General features: G+C 44.0%; 1 protein-coding gene across 1 annotated transcript in view; it reads left to right on the top strand.

Moving 5' to 3' along the window:
- Nucleotides 1–5,448: 5,448 nt before the first annotated feature.
- LOC143765342 (fer-1-like protein 4) overlaps nt 5,449–19,704 on the top strand; it is a 301,433-nt gene continuing 287,177 nt past the window's right edge. The window contains exon 1 of the mRNA XM_077251904.1: nt 5,449–5,696. Within this exon, the coding sequence (XP_077108019.1) occupies nt 5,618–5,696 (79 nt within the window). The 5' untranslated portion in view covers nt 5,449–5,617. The remainder of the gene's footprint in view (nt 5,697–19,704) is intronic.

Here is a 19,704-nt window from a genome sequence, read left to right on the forward strand (position 1 = left end):
CAAACAAATCAGTCAGCAGTGGCAACGGATATTGATATTTAACCGTGATTTTATTCAAAAGCCGATAATCAATGCACGGCCTTAAAGAGCCATCTTTCTTAGCCACAAAGAAAAAACCGGCTCCTAAGGGAGATGACGAAGGACGAATATGTCCCTTTTCCAAGGACTCCTTTATATATTCTCGCATAGCAGCATGTTCAGGCACAGACAGATTAAATAAACGACCCTTAGGGTATTTACTACCCGGAATCAAATCTATGGCACAATCGCACTCCCGGTGCGGAGGTAATGAACCAAGCTTAGGTTCTTCAAAAACGTCACGATATTCAGTCAAGAATTCAGGAATCTCAGAGGGAATAGATGATGAAATGGAAACCACAGGTACGTCCCCATGCGTCCCCTTACATCCCCAGCTTAACACAGACATAGCTTTCCAGTCAAGGACTGGGTTATGAGATTGCAGCCATGGCAATCCAAGCACCAACACATCATGTAGGTTATACAGCACAAGAAAGCGAATAATCTCCTGGTGATCCGGATTAATCCGCATAGTTACTTGTGTCCAGTATTGTGGTTTATTGCTAGCCAATGGGGTGGAGTCAATCCCCTTCAGGGGTATAGGAGTTTCAAGAGGCTCCAAATCATACCCACAGCGTTTGGCAAAGGACCAATCCATAAGACTTAAAGCGGCGCCAGAGTCGACATAGGCATCCGCGGTAATAGATGATAAAGAACAAATCAGGGTCACAGATAGAATAAACTTAGACTGTAAAGTGCCAATTGAAACAGACTTATCAAGCTTCTTAGTACGCTTAGAGCATGCTGATATAACATGAGTTGAATCACCGCAATAGAAGCACAACCCATTTTTTCGTCTAAAATTCTGCCGTTCACTTCTGGACAGAATTCTATCACATTGCATATTCTCTGGCGTCTTCTCAGTAGACACCGCCAAATGGTGCACAGGTTTGCGCTCCCGCAGACGCCTATCGATCTGGATAGCCATTGTCATGGACTCATTCAGACCCGCAGGCACAGGGAACCCCACCATAACATCCTTAATGGCATCAGAGAGACCCTCTCTGAAATTCGCCGCCAGGGCGCACTCATTCCACTGAGTAAGCACAGCCCATTTACGGAATTTCTGGCAGTATATTTCAGCTTCGTCTTGCCCCTGAGATAGGGACATCAAGGCCTTTTCCGCCTGAAGTTCTAACTGAGGTTCCTCATAAAGCAACCCCAAGGCCAGAAAAAACGCATCCACATTGAGCAACGCAGGATCCCCTGGAGCCAATGCAAAAGCCCAATCCTGAGGGTCGCCCCGGAGCAAGGAAATCACAATCCTGACCTGCTGAGCAGGATCTCCAGCAGAGCGAGATTTCAGGGACAAAAACAACTTGCAATTATTTTTGAAATTTTGAAAGCAAGATCTATTCCCCGAGAAAAATTCAGGCAAAGGAATTCTAGGTTCAGATATAGGAACATGAACAACAAAATCTTGTAAATTTTGAACTTTCGTGGTGAGATTATTCAAACCTGCAGCTAAACTCTGAATATCCATTTTAAACAGGTGAACACAGAGCCATTCCAGGATTAGAAGGAGAGAGAGAGAGAAAGGCTGCAATATAGGCAGACTTGCAAGAGATTCAATTACAAGCACACTCAGAACTGAAGGAAAAAAAAAAAAAAAAAAAAAAAAATCTTCAGCAGACTTCTCTTTTCTCTCTTTTCTCTGTCAATTAATTTAACCCTTTTAGGCCGGTCAAACTGTTATGGTTCTCAATGGCAAGAGAACATAGCCCAGCAAACATAAGAACTAGCTCTTGGAAGGATGGAAACTAAACTGACCATGAACTAAACCTGCCACACAACTAACAGTAGCCGGGTAGCGTAGCCTGCGTTTTATCCCTAGACGCCCAGCGCCGGCCGGAGGACTAACTAATCCTGGCAGAGGAAAATATAGTCCTGGCTCACCTCTAGAGAAATTTCCCCGAAAGGCAGACAGAGGCCCCCACAAATATTGGCGGTGATTTTAGATGAAATGACAAACGTAGTATGAAAATAGGTTTAGCAAAATTGAGGTCCGCTTACTAGATAGCAGGAAGACAGAAAGGGCACTTTCATGGTCAGCTGAAAACCCTATCAAAATGCCATCCTGAAATTACTTTAAGACTCTAGTATTAACTCATAACATCAGAGTGGCAATTTCAGATCACAAGAGCTTTCCAGACACAGAAACGAAACTACAGCTGTGAACTGGAACAAAATGCAAAAACACACAAGGACTAAAGTCCAACTTAGCTGGGAGTTGTCTAGCAGCAGGAACATGCACAGAAAGGCTTCTGATTACAATGTTGACCGGCATGGAAGTGACAGAGGAGCAAGGCTAAATAGCGACTCCCACATCCTGATGGAAACAGGTGAACAGAGAGGATGATGCACACCAGTTCAATTCCACCAGTGGCCACCGGGGGAGCCCAAAATCCAATTTCACAACAGCGGTCCTTCCGGTGCCAATTTGCTCCGTCTCCGCTGGGATCTGGAACGCTGGTTGCAGGGCCTTGCGCTGCGGCATTGTCATCTCCGTTTGCAGCATCTCGCTTCCCGGCAGGGCCTTGCTTTCTGGCTTCGGAGCGCTGGAACTTCTTTCTTGCTCCGGACCAGACGAGGCTGCCGACAGACGTCTGATGAGGCTCCTGATGAAGGTCTTCTTCCACCCGGCCTCAGTGCTCAGCTGCGTCCACCGGAGTTGGTCGCTGAACTCATCCATTCCGGCCTGCAGGAAGTCAATATCAGCGGTGGAGGCCTGGTTGCGGTGCCCCTCCGGGTAGCTGGAGGAGTCCTCTGCTCCTACCCCACGCTCCGGCTCCGGGTGGCTGGCCATGGCGTCCTCCATGTCGCTGACTTCTTCTTCCTCGTCCTTTTCCCGCTGTCTCCTTCGTGGGCGGTTTCGCTTTCTTTGTCTCCGCCCTCCACTGAGAATTAGGAGGCGGATCTCGGCTGCTGACGGACACGTCCTCAAGGGGCAGAAATACTTAGACTGGGCGGCCATTGTCTTTCGCGCTTTTCAGCTTGCCTACGCCCACTCCACGCCCTTCTTCTTCTCCTGCGCTCCCCTTAGCGCTGTAATGGCGGCGGTTTTGGCGGGAACTTCTGGCGGCAAGTGGCAATACACAGTCTTTACAATAAGTCACAGTCCAAGCACAATAAATCACAGTTCCAAGGCACACATGACCCGATTCTTCAGGCTTAAGTAGATCCTGTTCGTAACGCCAAGTTGTAGCGCCCCCACCGCCGCAGGGCCGAGGGGTACCCGGTACCAGGCCTCTAAGTCTCTGTTCTGGGGTTGTCACGGTGGCTAGACCCGGTCCGTGACCCTGCTGAGGGGCGTACAATAAAGGTGGAGGGAATGGTGTGCGTGATGGTGATGATGTTGTGGTGCTGCGGTGCAGGTTGCAGTAAATAACGAGGACACCAGGTTGCAGTCTCTTTACCTCTTTACTGAAGGCTTCAGGATCCTCAATCCGGAATACGGTTAACCGGGCTGCGCAAGCCTGGCCGGTCCGATGGCACCTCCAGAGTTCCCTTTGCAGGTGGAAATCTGTGCCTACCTTCTAGCGCTTGTGTGTTGTAGTCCTTCCCTGCTAAGCACCACAGGATAGTCCTCACAACTGTTGTGTCTGTTTCTCGTGTTCCCTCACAACTCAATTCTGATGTTCTTCCACGTCCCCCAGATCTTATGGTTAGGACGCACCCGTATGACGAGGAGGCTCGGAGCTCTTCCGGGACTCTAGCGTCGCCCCACTCCTGTTGTTACCCCCCTGTGTCTTCCTAGGTCAATTGGGTGAGACAGCCCGCCTATAACTGACTGTCCTGCCGTAGGTTTGAAGTTTGGCCTGGAGCTCTATACTTCCTCGGCTTTGCGGCCACCGGTTATGCGCCTCAATAGGATGTTGCCTCGTCTTACAGCACGACTCCTACTGGTATTCTCCTTGTTGCGTTGATCTCGTTTCTCACTCAGCACAATGAACCTCGCTTCTTATCCTTTCTTGGGGTACCGCCGCTATATCGTGCAGGCGCGGTCCTGTAACGTTCTTCTCTGTTTGCTAGGCCTCTGTCAGGATCCCACCCCTGGCAGGGACCCCTCTGAATCTTCCCCTACAACACCCTCTGCCACAAGGTGTTGCCTGGTTCCAACCCAGTCAGCTTCTGTCTAACTTTCTGCCTAACCCCCAGTTTTACCAGATTGTGAGGAGTGGCCTAATACATAGAACCCTTAGCTCCCCCTGGAGGCCAGACTGTGAAGTGTATTGGTGACTGTGATACCTGGTCAGGAGAACTCCTTCAGTGCCATCAGACGTACCATAGCCCCCCTTAGCGGCGGAGCTCCAGTACTGCAACGACCAGGACTCTGGGGCGCTGCATATATGTTGCCATGTGGAAAAGTCCAGTGCATGATTGAAATGTTGGACTGTACCCTCAGTGCTCCCATATTGTGTTACTTCTCGTAATAAGGTTTTCCAGACCAGTCACTTCCATGCTATGCTCTTTTCAATACAAACCAGTGTAGAATGTAAAGCATAAACTACCGTAAGTCAGATCTATGTGGTAATGACCTCCAAGCAAAATATGACTTTGCAGGGTCTGATATTGATGCCATTAGGTGCAGCAGTTGTCATGGAATCTAGCAGTTCTCTGAATGCTGAGCTCTGTGTAACCCCACTCACACCACTGATTGGCAGCTTTCTGTGTGCACTGTGCATTGACAGAAAGCTGCTAATCAGTGCTGTGGATAGGGTTGGACTAGGAGGCATGAGAAACCTAGTCCTCCAGTAATCTCCAACTGATAAAATATTGATTTTATTGAAACAGCTGAACACAGCCTAGTAACCCATTGCAGGAATCAATGCTGCTTGCAAATTGCATAGCAAAAACTTACTGACATTTCCCCTTTAACCCACTTCCTATTGATAGACTGATACATAGTCTTATAAAAATGGCAGGCACCAGAACAATTGCAAATACCTTCTACAATCAATGGGATATGCGTCACAGACAAGATCCCGGTGGACATGAATCAGCATGGAGACTTCATTTCTATAATGGCTACTGGATTCGTCTTCGTCAAGTCCCCTTGGTCTAGAAGTTGAAGCCATGTGCAATACATAAGATGAGTTATCAGTGATTATCCCACTTTAGTCCTAATAACAGTGTTATTTGCTCAGTTGCAGCTTGATTTAAAAAAAGAAGGATTGTAAGAAACAAACACCGAGGAAGAAGATTTGCAAGACTGATTCAGAAAAGGGAATCTATGTACAGACTTATAAATAGTCTGGACACAACTGATAAGGTTTCTTGTGGATCTGCGCATTTAACAGAACAATTTGAGGAGGTGTGAGGCGGGCAGCCCATGACTGAGGTGTGTGGAACCTGCTCTACAGGTATACTGTGTATGAGGAACTTGTAAAGCCAGTATGCAACCAAGACATAGCTCCTTGGGGTGGGAGAACAGATCTGGTACTTGCAGCAGATATATACGATACCCTACAAGGCTGGAATGACACCACCATAACTTAGATTTGGGACTTTTATATGTCAAAGCTTTGACCAAGGAATCATGGCACTTAGCGTCAAACTAAAGAGGGTGACCAATCTCCCGGGAAAACATGAGAGACAGGCAACCTTGACCTTTAGAGGTAAGTCGCAGCTCTACACTCATATTTCTTTAACTTTTATATTCCCTCTCATTATCTTGTTCCTAAACTTCCATAACATATATCATTTTAAATTTTACATATAATTTTACATTTCCAATATATATATATATGGTCTGATCAAGGATGAAGGAGGAGAACTTGGCAACAAAAGCTATGCAGTTATCACTTGTAAATGGAAGTGTTAATGTGTTAATGTTAAAGTGTTACAGTTTGTAACATATCTATCATCATATCATATCATATCAGAATGCTGGCTGATAGGGTACTGGATAGAGTCTAATGCAATCCATTACCCCCTATTGGTAGACATTTAAGGTTGGGGAGAGGTTGACTGTAATGTTCTATATTTATATGACTGCCCGGAAGTGAAGAAAACTATCTGCCCTATGATCTTACCTATTTCCAGCTCTGAGAACTTCAAGAAACATTTACATAAATGTTGGAATAAGGCTTTTAGCCCCTTAAACTGATAATTTGCTAATGCTAAAAAGATATATGCAGATGCGGTGGTAATTTTAACATCTCCAGTGAATGTTTCTTCTTTCTGCAGATGTCTCCCTTTTGTTCATCCAAGTCCATTCCCTTCACTTGGTGGACAAAAGACATATGTAAAGTGGGTTGTCCATGATAATGTATAACCTGCAAACAGGCTGGAGTATGTGTAAATTAATGAAGAAAAAAAAATGCCCACCCATTTACTCCTGGACGATCCATCACCGTGTCCCTGATACTCCTTTATTGTTTACATTGACTGCCGATATCTCCACCTGTATACTCTATGCTACACCTGCAGCCAATCACTGTCCTCAGTGGTCTGCAAACTGCTGAAGCCAGTGATTGGCTGCAGATATCTCCGCCTGTATACTTCACGTGACAACTGCAGCCAATCACTGTCCTCAGTGGTCTGATACTGCTGAAGCCAGTGATTGGCCGCAGATATCTCTGCCTGTATACTCCATGTGACAACTGCAGCCAATCACTGTCCTCGGGGGTCTGATACTGCTGACGCTAGTGATTGACTGCAGACATTATGAGGACTATCTGGCCGGTGACGTTTGCACTCAATATAAATGGAAGGAGATAAAGGAGTATCAGGAACACAGCGATGGAAAATATGTTTTTCTCACAAACTGAGCGATTTGCCACGTAAGGCGTAATTAGATCAGCCTTCTGATATGTACACAACTCACATCCTTGTTCTGATCTTAGGGAATCATTACAATTCTGCAGAGGTTTATGTTGTGCAGTACATAATAATGTTTACATTTCTGAATGGATAATTAGTATTATGTTTTCATCCATTAATGTTCCTTCTGCCTGGTTACCGTGCTCAAATCTGTGATGATGTGCTAATGAATGTACTGCTAGCGCTAACTAATGACTGCGGATCAGTATGATCTGTGCTTAATCGCGCAGCTTAGAAGATCAGAAGATCTTAGGGCAAATATGGATAATTAATCTGCATCGTGTTCTTGCGATGTAGACATCAGTACTGTATTGCTTTATAGTAACAGATTAAGGCACGATGGGAGCCCAATTAAAGTATTAACAGTATAAACAGAAAAAAAAAAAACATTTTCCTACATTGTTAATTCTATTTATGAAAAAATAGAAATTTCACTGAACAGTGAGCGCCCTTAGCTGAATTTCTCTGCATATCTTGTTGGGTCTAATGGGACTAAGCAAGTAAAGGAGAAAAAATTGTCTACTTTTTGTTTTGCATTGATTTGATGCAATTTCATGTCTTTTTCTACATTCACAAACTGTCAAATAATAATGGTAACAGAGGACAAGGAGGATTGTCCATTAGGCGCAAGAAAGCCAAGCCCAAGGTTGGCTAATATGAAAAGTCACCTGATCTGGGCGAAAGCTGGATTGCAATTCTGTGGGACTCAGTACATTTGTCACCTCTGTACATGAGAAAAAGCTTTGTGCTAGTAAAACAAACAAAAAAACAAAAACAAACAATTTCATGCAGTTGACCATAAGTGGTTCAGTTTTGGGCATATGTAGTGTGCCCAGTCCCAAATGACACTCCATTACTGATTATGTGCCTGTCTAAATATCTCCTGATTCCATAATGTACTGCTCCCCTGTAAGAAGATGTTAATAGAATTTGGAATTTACCTTTAGACCTAATCGGAGAACAGATATAATTGAAAATGGTTATTACATCTTATAAAGTGATGTCATTTCAATAGGGTAGGCCAAAACTTTATGATCATGGCGGTTTGAGCTCTTGGACTCTTATGAATCCTGAGATTTAAGGTGCCCAGCCCTGGCGTATGCTGCATCACCTTCCACAATTTTCGCTCATAGCTTTCCTTGTGCAGGAAAGAACAGCAGTGAGGAACCATACATAAACAAGCGCTGCCTCTCTTCCGTGCCCTGGATTCCTGGATTAGTGAGCGTCCCAAAGGTTGGGCTCCAGGTTTATGCAATCCCTTTGGGTGACAAAGTGGGCTCTCTTCACTCCCTAGTTTTCTTCCATGCTTTCCCATAGCTATAACAATTTTTGGGGGTTGGGAGAGGTATATAAAGGCATTTTTTGGCAGTACAAGATTTATTTATTATTACAATTTTGGAGTCTTTTGGACCACTTTTTCATGCATTTTTGGGAATGTGAAGTGAACAAAAACCAGTAATCCTACCAACTCAATTTGTTTTCTTTTTTTTCATTCACCATTCACTATATGGGATAAATATTATAATATCTTATTAGATTGGTCAGTTATGCACATGATGATACCAAATTTGTTTTTGTCTTTTTTTAGATTTATTTACAATACAGTAACAGGTGGTGATACAAAATTTTATATTTTTTTATTTAAAAAAATACTTTTTCTTTCCATTTTTTGTTGATCTTAGAGGGTTTGATGCTGTGTTTACTTGATAGCTTGTATAATGCACTGCAATACTGTAATATCGCCTATGAAGTCCAGCTTAACCTATTAAGTGCCAATGATATTGTGACAGCATTATTCAATAGCTTGATTACCCAGTGACCTCATTCTGAGTGCCTATGGCATTGTCATGGCACCAGGGGACCTACTGTCCGCATCAATTGCAGCTGTTAGACTTGGGCGCCTGTTGTATAACCCAGGTAGTACTGGCCTTGGGCTGATGGGAGGAGTGCAGAGTCAGAAAGGAGGCAGTCACAACCTCCAATGGCAAACTGCAAAAAAACCCCAAAAAACTGACCAGTACCTCCACATAGTGCGAACAGGTGCAAGCTGCAATGACTGCATAACATACAAAAAAGGGACACAACAGCACTCTGTAAGGACCAAGATATATGCAAACACGAGAACATGTAGTTTAGATCTTGTGTTTGCATATATCTTGGTCCTTACAGAGTGCTGCTGTGTCCCTCTTTTTTGTATGTTATGCAGTCGTTGCAGCTTGCACCTGTTCATACTATATGGAGGTGCTGGTCAGGTTTTTTGTTCTTTTGCAGTTTGCCATTGGAGGTTGTGACTGCCTCCTTTCTGACTCTTCTCTCCTCCCATCAGCCCAAGGGTGCTTTTAATTAGTGCTGGTTCCTTCCTGCCCATCGAAAATTTTTGGTTTATAACCCACAAGAGGCATGTTTGCCCATTTAAATTGTTGGCTTATAGCCAAGAGATGCATGTTTAGGATGTTAGGAACCATCAGAGAAGTGTCACCTTGCAGTGGTTGATGGGCACACATGAATTGGCCAAGTTATACTCTAAGAACCTTCATTTTTTGTAAGTACTTCTTTTGGAAGTAAATTTTATTCAGCGACAATGTAGTTTAGATCTTGTGTTTGCATATATTTTGGTCCTTACAGAGGACTGCTGTGTCCCTTCTTTGTACATGTTATGCAGTCATTGCAGCTTGCACCTGATCACACTATTTGGAGGTGCTGGTCAGGTTTTTGTCTTCTATCCAGCTAGTACCAGTGCTATATGCAGTAGGCTCAGTTTCTGCTCCATACGTGCAGTGTGCACATTCACTTTATATAACCAAGAGATAGTGGCAAATTGCTGAGTTGGTGCCTTGGCCTTTGGAACTTGCCTTGTTTTGAAGGATGCCAGCGCAATCCATGGGTTGAATCCTATTCAATCATTAGTTGATGGCATTTCCTAATGATAAGATGGGACAACTCTTAACTCAATGGCAGAATAAAAAATTATTCAAAGTATAACACCACTTTTATATTAATCATATACTGCAAACAGTTTGAGAAATATGTACTTTTTCTTTGATACTTTTGTTATTTGTGTGTGGCAGTATGTATATGCACTACACTAGTGTATGATAAGTTGTTATGGGCGAACCCGAACTGGAAAGTTCAGAGTCCATACCAAACATCTAGTGTCCGGGCACGGACCCAGAACACAGACTTCTCCAGGAATCTATGGTACCATTCGGCTGCCAGAACAAAGTTTGTTGAAAGACTGCAGTGCAGCCAATCAACAAGCTTAGCCGGTGTGGACACTTCTGGCTCAATCACAGGCTAACAAGTATGGCTGTGGTTGGCCGAGGAAGACCATGTAAAAAAAAAAAAAGACATGGGGTCTCTTATGTTTTTGATAACGAGAGCAGGCCAAACTGATGGCCCCAGCTGGGAGCTTTACCTTGGCTGATTATCAAAAATAGAGGGGTCCCATGCCATTTCTGTAATTGTTTAAATAAATAATTCAAAAATGGCATGGGGCCCCCCTAATTCTGACAACCGGCCAAGATAAAGCAGACAAGTGGGGGCTAGTATACAAAGACTGGGAAGGGGCCATGGATATAAAAAAAAGCAGCCCGCAGCTGTCTATTAGATGCACCAATTCTGGTGCTTTGCCCTGCTCTTCCCACTTGCCCTAGTGCGGTGGCAAGTTGGGTAATATTTGTAGGGTTGATGTCAGTTTGGTAATGTCAGCTGTCATCAAGCCCAGGGGTTAGTAATGGAGAGGCATCTATGCCCTATTACTAACCTCATAGTGATATAATATTGTAATAAAGACACATCAAGAATAAAGTCCTTTATTTGAAATAAAACTCCACGTACACTTTTACCCATTTATTAAAAACAAAATAAAAAAACACCATATTCCTTACCTGTCCGATGATAATTCATATATGTCCCACAATGTAATCCCACTCTGCTACATCTGAATTGCATGGCTGAGCTGTGGCAGCTGGAGTGCCTAGTGGTGACGTCAGTGAGGTCACCAGCGTTCATAGTCGATGAAATCCGGTAAACTCACTGACCTGCATCCAGCTCTGACGTCAGTAAGTTTAACAAAGTCCCTTGACTATGAACTTCTGTGACCTCATTGATGTCACCGCTATGTGCTGAAGCTTAGTTGTCATGCTCAGCTCAGCTGGATTCACAGCTGTATGGTCACATCATGCCATTGCACAGCCCTGCAATCCAGACGTAGCAGAGTTGGATTGCATTGTGGGACATATATGGATTACCGTCGGACAGGTGAGGAATATGTTTTGTTTTTTTTTTTTTAACTTTTTTTAAATAAATGGGTAAAAGAGGGTTTTATTTAAAATAAAGGACTTTATTCTGACTACATGTCAAAAGGACTTTGTGATTAGTAATGGGGGCGTCTTATAGACACGTCTCAATTACTAACCCCTGAGCTTGATGTGAGCTGACATCAACCCCAAACCTATTACCCCACTTGCCACCGCCCCAGGGCATGTGGGAAGAGCCAAGGCTAAGCACCACAATTGGAGCATCTTATGGATGCACCATTTCTGGAGCAACTGGGGGCTGATGTTATTAGTCTGTGAGGGGGCCAATATCCATGGCCTTTCTGCAGCTGTCTATTAAGCCTTTCTGGTTATTGAATCTAGGGGGGACCCCAAGCCATTTTTGGGGGGTTCTCCCCTACAATAACCAGTAAAGGCTACGTAAACAGCTGCAAGCTAATATTAATAGCCTGGGAACCTTTAGGGCTATTGGCTCGTTTTCAGTATATTAACATCAGCCCCCAGCTGTTGGCTTTCCCTCAGCTGGTTATTAAAAATAGGGGGGAACATTTTTCTAGGCAAATGACTTAAAATAACCAAGACAAAAAATTAATTACGGTAATCTAAAATAAAAAATTGGACCATGACACAGAGGTCCAAGTGGAGGAGGGGGTGGAGGTGGACATGGTGGTGTACGTGGAAGAAGGGGCATGGGCCAGCAATTTTATTTTGTATTGTAAAAATATGAAAAAAAAATAGCAAAAAGTAAGAACAATAAAAAAATACAACCATGATGCAGATTCATGTGGATGAATGGAAGGAGGTGTACGTGGCAAAGAGGGAGAGGTCCAACACTGTTTTAAATTTTTTGTGGTTTGTTAAAATTTTGGGTAGCAACAACACGAAACAAATGCAAAATACAGTGTAACCATGGCTGGGCGCAGCTTGTATAATTGTCTAGTCAGCTAAAGGTACGGTATTGTCCTTTGTGATCTATGCCTTGTTCATTTTTAGGAATGTTATCTTCACAAGTGAAGTGACACCACCTGCGGTGCTAAAGTCATGCTCTGACATGACACTTGCTGCAGGGCAGGCCAGCACCTTCAAGGCATACAGGGCAAGCTGTGGCCATGTGCCCAATTTAGAAACCCAATAGTTAAATGGGGCAGGTGCATCAGTTGGTACGTGGACACATACTCTTCCACCATGTTCTGGAAACGCTTTTTTGAGGTGGTGGCAGTGCCAGAGCTGTTTGGGCGACTTACTCCTCCACCATCTTCCTTCTTGTTCCATAGAGCTGTCGTTTTCAGGTGGGAAAGTTAGCATTAGTGCCTCTATTGGTGACTGCTTGTATTTTTGCATTTTTTTTATCACGCTCCTGATGTAGCAGGGATCCAGCAGGGTCTGAAAGCCACCATGCTGTGAACACAACTGTTGTTCCTCCTCCTCGCCATCCTCATTCTCCAAAAATGTCCTTTGGCTGGAGACTTGTGTTGATGACAGTCCTGCAAATGGTCCCTGTTCCTTCTGCTCCTCTTCATGCTCTCCCACTTCCTAATGTATCATTGCCTGTAATGTTGTTTTCAGCAGACAAACAATTGGTATCGTAACGCTGATTATGGTGTCATCAGCACTGGCCATGTTGCTGGAATATTAAAAGCAGTGCATCAAGGCACACATGTCCTGCATGGAGGCCCAGTCATTGAAGGGAAAGTTTGCTTGTTCTGCAGAGCGACTCACCCTTGCATGACGCAGCTGAAAGTCTACAGTTGCCTTTTGCTGCTCACACAGCCTCTCCAGCATATGCAGGATGGAGTTCCACCTTGTTGCTACATCGCAGTGACGTCGTTTATAGTTGATGAACTCCGGTAAACTCACTGATGTCAGCTCTCATGAGAAAGTGAGTGACATCAGTTAGTTTACGGGAGTTCATTGTCTCACTGATGTCACCGCTAGGAGCTCCAGCTGAGTTTTGATGCTCAGCTCAGTGCCTTGTGGATTCACAACTGAACGGTCGCATCACGCCACCGCTCAGCCATGCAATCCAGATGTAGCAGGGTTGGAGCGCATCGTGGGACATATATGGATTATCATCATACAGGTGAGGAATATGGTGTTTTTTTATTTCAAATTTTTGTAAATAATTGGGTAAAAGAAGGTGGGGAGTTTTATTTCAAATAAAGGATAAAGTTATGGCTGTGTGTTTATTACTATATCACTGCAGGGTTAGTAATGGGAGCGTCTTACAGACATCTCCTGGGCTTGATGTCAACTGACATTACAAAGCTGATAGTGTCATAGAATGCAGGGTAGAGTATGTCACCACGGAACAGACAGACCAACTGTTGAGGGGGGTTTATTAACAGGGGCAATATTCTCCTCGCAGGGAGAAAACAGTAGAATATAAACTGGTAAAATAACTGTGCAAAAATATGGGAAGCAGTATAAGTTCCCAGACAGTCAAACAGTATAACAGTAGTAAACAGAATCTCTTGGGAAAACACTTATCAGTCTGATGAGGACTTGCTTGTAGGGTCATCTTCTCCAACGTGGGTGCCGAGAAACAGCGGCACTTGTCATCCCTCTGTTAACCGTGGGCTGTTTAGTCTCTAGGAACCCGCAACCTGGGGTTAAGGGGTTACTGTGGTGAGCAGAGGGGATGCTAGGCAAATGGGGTCCCCTGTGCTCTGAGTCTTTTGCTTCAACAGTGCAGCCTATCCCAGGAGAATGATGCTCAGTTTATTATTGGGTCTCCCAACAGGAATCAGGGGCTCTGCACTAATACCGTGGGTACTAGGGGCCACTGTCTCTGCATGGGTCACTGTCGCTGCACGGGTCACTGTCTCTGCACGGGCATCAGGGTGCACCTCTCCAGTCACAGCAGAGTCTGCTTTCACGTACTCACAAGATGCAGTCTTTCTGGACAATCTCCCTGTCTCAGTCCTCCAACCGGGAGCTCTCTCTCTTCCCCGGAGCACAGCTGCGTGCTGTTCTGTCCGCTGTATCCGCTGCTCTCCCCACTGCGCCCACTGCTCTCTCCACTGCACACGCTGCTCTCTCTCCAGTACATGCTGCTCTGGCCCTGGAACGCGCCTTTTTCCTCTCTCAGCTTCCTTCCTTCCTTCAGGCTTCCTTCCTGTCCCGATCTCTAAGTCTGCCCCCAGGGAAACCTGCTGCACAGCTAAGTGGTTCCAGGCACGGAGCAGAGAAGTTAACTCCCTTACAATATTACAAAGCTGACATTGGAACGCCCGCCAGGGCCGTGGGGTACTCGGTACCGGGTCCGTTACTTAAAGGGATGTGTCACAGCTGCGGCAACCCAGACCATGGCCCTGGGTGCCCATGTTAAAGGGATAGTCTTTAAAGGGATTTGTAGAAATAATGAAAGCTCGTGACACCACCTGTGGTACTCGGTCAGTAGGGACAGGGACCAACGCTGCTTAAAGGGGTCCTCTGGGGTGATGTTATGGCAGCTAGATGGTATAACTTCCCACAGGTGAAGTAGGTCCCCAGTGCTCCCGTGTGTAGATGAAGATGGTGTGATAAGAAACAGAGGACATAAGGTTGCAGTCTCTTTACCTCTTTACTGAAGAAATTCAGGCAGCCACAGTCCAGGGTACCGGATCACAGGTGCTGGTAGTGGTCTGGCCGGCTTGGAAGCAAGTTGGGATTTCCCCCTTACCAGGTGGGGTCAGAAGTCTTCTCTCTAGCGCTGTGGTGTAGTTCCTTGCTGCCTATAGCTGTCCAACAAGGTCCTCATGAGGTTTCTGTCCTTTTGTGTAAGTGGGACACTAACCTGTATGACAGGTGGCTCGAGCCTTTTCACAGGGTCTCTATCACGACCCGGGTTCTATACGCCACTTTGTCTTCAGGTCTTAGGGCAGGCAAGTGACCTGTAGTTCAGTTGTCCTGCCGGTTTCTGCTGTGAGTCTTAGAGCCCCTCACAACCTCGGTTTCCTGGCCACCGGTGTCTGCGCTCTGTCAAAAGGTAGCTCAATTGTAGCTATTCTCCTCTGGTCTTAACTTCGCCTTTGCCTGTTTTCCCTTTCAATCTCTTTATCAGTTGCTCTGTTCTGTCTTTCCTTCCCAGGAGCTGCATGGCTCCAGCTTTTCTTCCTCACACATTGCTCTCCTCTCCCCAACTACTAACTCTTCCTAACTGCCTAGCAACGGCCTAGCAGCTGACTCCTCCTAATGACCAGAGAGAGCAGCTCCCTTGAAGTGTAGAGCTCTCCCTTCTGGCCTAAAGTCAGAACGGTGTTGTATGTGCTGATTACGTATTAAATAAATCCTTCCCTGCTTCCAAGCGTGACATCACTCTCCCCATGAGGAAAGCAATGCCAGTGTAACAACCGGTTACCTGGGGTGTTACAACATCAACTCCAAAAATATTACACCCCTTACCACTGCATCAGGGCAAGTTGGAAGAGCCAAGTCTAAGAGCCACAATTGTAGCATCTTATGGATGTGCCATTTCTGGGGCAGCATAGGGCTGATGTTATTAGTCTGCGAGGGGGGCCAATGTCAATGACCCTTTACTAGGCTATTAATATCAGTCCGTAGCTGTCTCTTTAGCCTTTGCTGGTCATTGAATCTAGGGGGACCCCACTTCATTTTTTGGGGGGTCTCCCTTATAATAACCAGTAAAGGCTATGCAAACTGCTGTGAACTACCGTATTTTTCAGACTATAAGACGCACTCCAAATTTTCAGAAGAATTATGAAAATAAATAATGCGTCAAATGAGGGTCGGTATTACAGTCTGAATTATTCAGCTTTCCGCAGGGTAGAGTGTGATCGGGAGCATTGGTGGAGCGGGCTCACAGGAGGTGTTTGGTGGTCTGGCAGGTTTGGTGATGCAGGGGCTCTGCCATTTTATGAAAGCCCCCACACATCCATCCCAGGATGGTGCATGGTAGTTTCGCAGATGCTTGGCGGTGCAGGGGCTCCATTGACATTTTGTGACATCTCGGAACCCCCACACATCTATCCCAGGCTGGTGCGTGGCAGTTTTGGAGATGTTTGGTGGTGGTGGGGCTCTGCCGACATTTTGTGAAAGCTCGGAGCCTCCACACTTCCTTTGCTGTAATGCTGTGGTCTCCAGGAAAATGGCCACCATTCGTTATTACAGTTTCAAAATATGCAATAATTAATTACTACCCCCTTTCTCAAATTTGTATTTAATATTTGACAGTAATTACAGTCAGTGGCCAGCATCTCAATTTTGTATATACGGAGTCTTGAAAATTGTCAAGTCTCATGTAATGTTAAAGGGGTTCATTATAAATAAATGGCTTAATGCCTTTAACTCACAAATCAACACTTGTAATATCTAGGAAGGCGATATCTGTAGAACTAAAATGTATGTGGCTTTATTACAATGATAAAAACCTGTCCTAGTATATGCAGTAGGAAGCACCTAGGCCAGATGTGCAAACATAAGAAAAGGAGGTAGTATCTATAGAGTTAAAATGTCCACCTTTTTTAATACTAACCGAAATCTGTCCTGGATTGTTAATTGGATAGGAGTCTGTAAACTTGTGCAGTAGTAAGGACCTAGGTTGTAGAAGTAAGAAGATGTTGCTCACGTGGCTGTCCACCCTGTCTTTCTGAATACTAAGCAGTTGTTGTGACCTGGAAATAGCTTGACAGTACGTGGGATATGTTATCTCCAAGTAACAGCAGTGGAGCTTCCTACTGCACATGCTCACAGGCACCTGTCCTCCTACTGTCATTGTAGGAGAGATTATCGCCAGAGTAAGAAGCTGGAGAAAGCTTAACAGTACAAGGCAGCGCTTGTGTCTAGGTCACATTAGCTGTTCAGCATTCAGAAAGACAGGGTGGACAGCAGCGTGAGCAATTTCCTATCTCTGTACACCTGGCCTTGGTGTTTTCTACTGCACATGTTTATAGCCGCTGACTTTATTAATATTATAGGACATATTTCTCTCAGTGTAAGGCTAGGTTCACTTTAGCGTGTCTGTGCACAGCGTATCATCTGCATGCCAAAACGCATGCAAAAGCATGCTTATGCCTGCGCATCATCTTGCGTATGACGCAAACAAAAACGCTGCGTGTGCATGCGTTTAAATGAGTTTTGGCATGCGCATGCGTTTTTTATGCACATGGTGGAGGCGAGACATCATATTCTGGACATGCGCAGTCTAAAGTACGCATGCATATCGAACACATGCGTACGCAAGTCCTTGCGTACCAGTGCATGGCAACACAAGATCTATTCCTTAAAATAAATGAAAACGCAACACAAAATTTTAATGGAAGAAAAATGGCTGTGATGTTTATTTAGGGTTAAACCAATTAATACACAGCTTTAAATAATAAACTCATATAAATTTCCAGATTTCCAACACACCAATACCAATCCGCCCATACCAATGGGCGATTTTCCCAAAAGCCAAGCCTCAAAGAGGCGAGGCCCCCCCAAAACCACACAGCCACTTTTCAACCATAGTTTGCAAATTTAAATTGAAAATGTCTAACCCGATGTCCGATAAATGGACTAAATCTTTCCTGAATAGCCCAGGCAAAAAACCCTCTAAATCTTCATGCCGAAAAGAAAAACCGTCAACTTTAAGCAAAAATGTATTCATACTTCTATTAACTCTCTTCCGGATCTTATCTAAAAAGAAAAACTTATTATCAGACCATAAAATTCTGGGAACTATCTCGGAAAAAACAAAACTGACAGAGGGAAATGCCTGTCTAAGACTGCAAATATCTGGTCTCATGAAAGCTAATAAATCTAAGGTTCTTATTTTGCCGAGATCGTTCCCAGATAAATGAAAAATAACTAAATCTGGAAAAGGAAAAAGTTTAGTACATTTTCTAAATTCAAAACAGAAATTGGACCACTTCATGCCACGAATACTGTGCCAGAAGATCTGTTTGTCAGTTGAATTAAATGATAGATTTTCAGAATAAAATCTCTGCCTGGCCCTCTTCTCTGCCCAAAATGTAAACGAGTTTCCAATAATCCAGACTATGATTGGACCTGAAAAGTAAATGAAGAATTAGTAATCATAAAGCTCGTGGCGAACGTACAATTTGAATCTGTGGGAATCCCATCTACCCAATTTTTGTATCATAGCATCCTCAAAACCAGCTCTGGATGCCTCAGTAGCAGCACCTATTCTAAAAGAATGGGAAGTAGTCCTCAGGTGTTCACAATTCAAAAAACATAAACATTTTTTTAGAACAGCATTAAATTGAAATATGGTAACTGGTGACCTATCCATATGAATAAATAAGGAACCTTCACTATCTGGTCTTATAAGCAGCCAGCGTTTCAAAATAGATACTGGGCAGATTACAGGTTCAGAAAAGGAGCTGATCCTTAACCTAGACCCTCTGCCCATTTGGTCCGTTTTCGATTTTCTAATAAATAAAACGGCATATGAGTCATGTACGCTCACATCAGAAATTAATAAACCCGAAGGCTCAGCTTTTTTAGCCGACACTACTTCACTTACACGCAAGGCTCCAAAAAATGTCACTACGAATGCTGCATAAAATAATAGACTCTCCTCCCTATTACTACAAACATTAGAAAGTGATAGACACAGATCCTTCAAAAGCTGAAAAGAAATCGGGCGTCTGGAATCTGATTTAAAATTAGATCTTTTCAAACCCTTTAAAAATTGCTTAACTGGGAAAAAACTAGTTAATGGGGGGCTACCCCTTAATTTAAGAAAAAATGGCACCCCTGCAAGGGATTTGGCTATAGTTGAGTAAGAAAGACCTAATTCAGCTAATGATTCTGCAAATTTCAAGCCCAATAAAGCATTGGATATGTTACAATTTAAATTATGAAGTACACAAAAATTCACCCATCTTTGCCATGCAGCCGAGTAATCGGCCCACGATCTATCAGAAAGAGAATTCCTAATGCACTGAGGAATCAAATCGAAATTAAATCCCAGATCGACTGCGGGCAAGCAGTTGGTTCCAAATCCGCGTTGGGCACCTGCAGACAAAAAATTGACAGCTCATGTTTACAAAGTGAACCAGCAGCTAAAACCCATTTGCTTTTACCTTGGTTAGCTTTAATCCAAATATTAAATTTTAAGCATGTTAAAACCAATGGCCTTAAAATCAATGAAGCCCATTTATTTTTTGAGGACAGAGTATTGATGGAGAAAATTACTCCTTGATTCAATGAAAAAATGATAATTCTAGAGTTCTGAATCAAAGAGCCCCATAAATAGAGCCCCCCAAAAATTGCAAAAAGTTCTGGAACCATCTCATTATTTGTGATATGACATTCAGACCAATGAATTGGCCACTGAACACCACACCAATGAGATGAAAAGAAAACACCACAGCCAAAAGTGGAATCGACTGAAAAAGAAAAGGGGATTGAATCAGCAGAAATAAAAGCAGTTTGCCAGCAAGACTTTCCGTTAAATTCTGAAAGAAATTCGAGCCAAATTTTAACATCTTCTTTCAAATCAGAAGAAATTCTGATGTGGGAAGTAAGAGATGTTAAACCCTTAGTCGCATCATACAACCGTCTAGAAAAAACTCGA

Source organism: Ranitomeya variabilis, chromosome 4, assembly GCF_051348905.1.
Source record: "Ranitomeya variabilis isolate aRanVar5 chromosome 4, aRanVar5.hap1, whole genome shotgun sequence".
NCBI lineage: Eukaryota > Metazoa > Chordata > Amphibia > Anura > Dendrobatidae > Ranitomeya > Ranitomeya variabilis.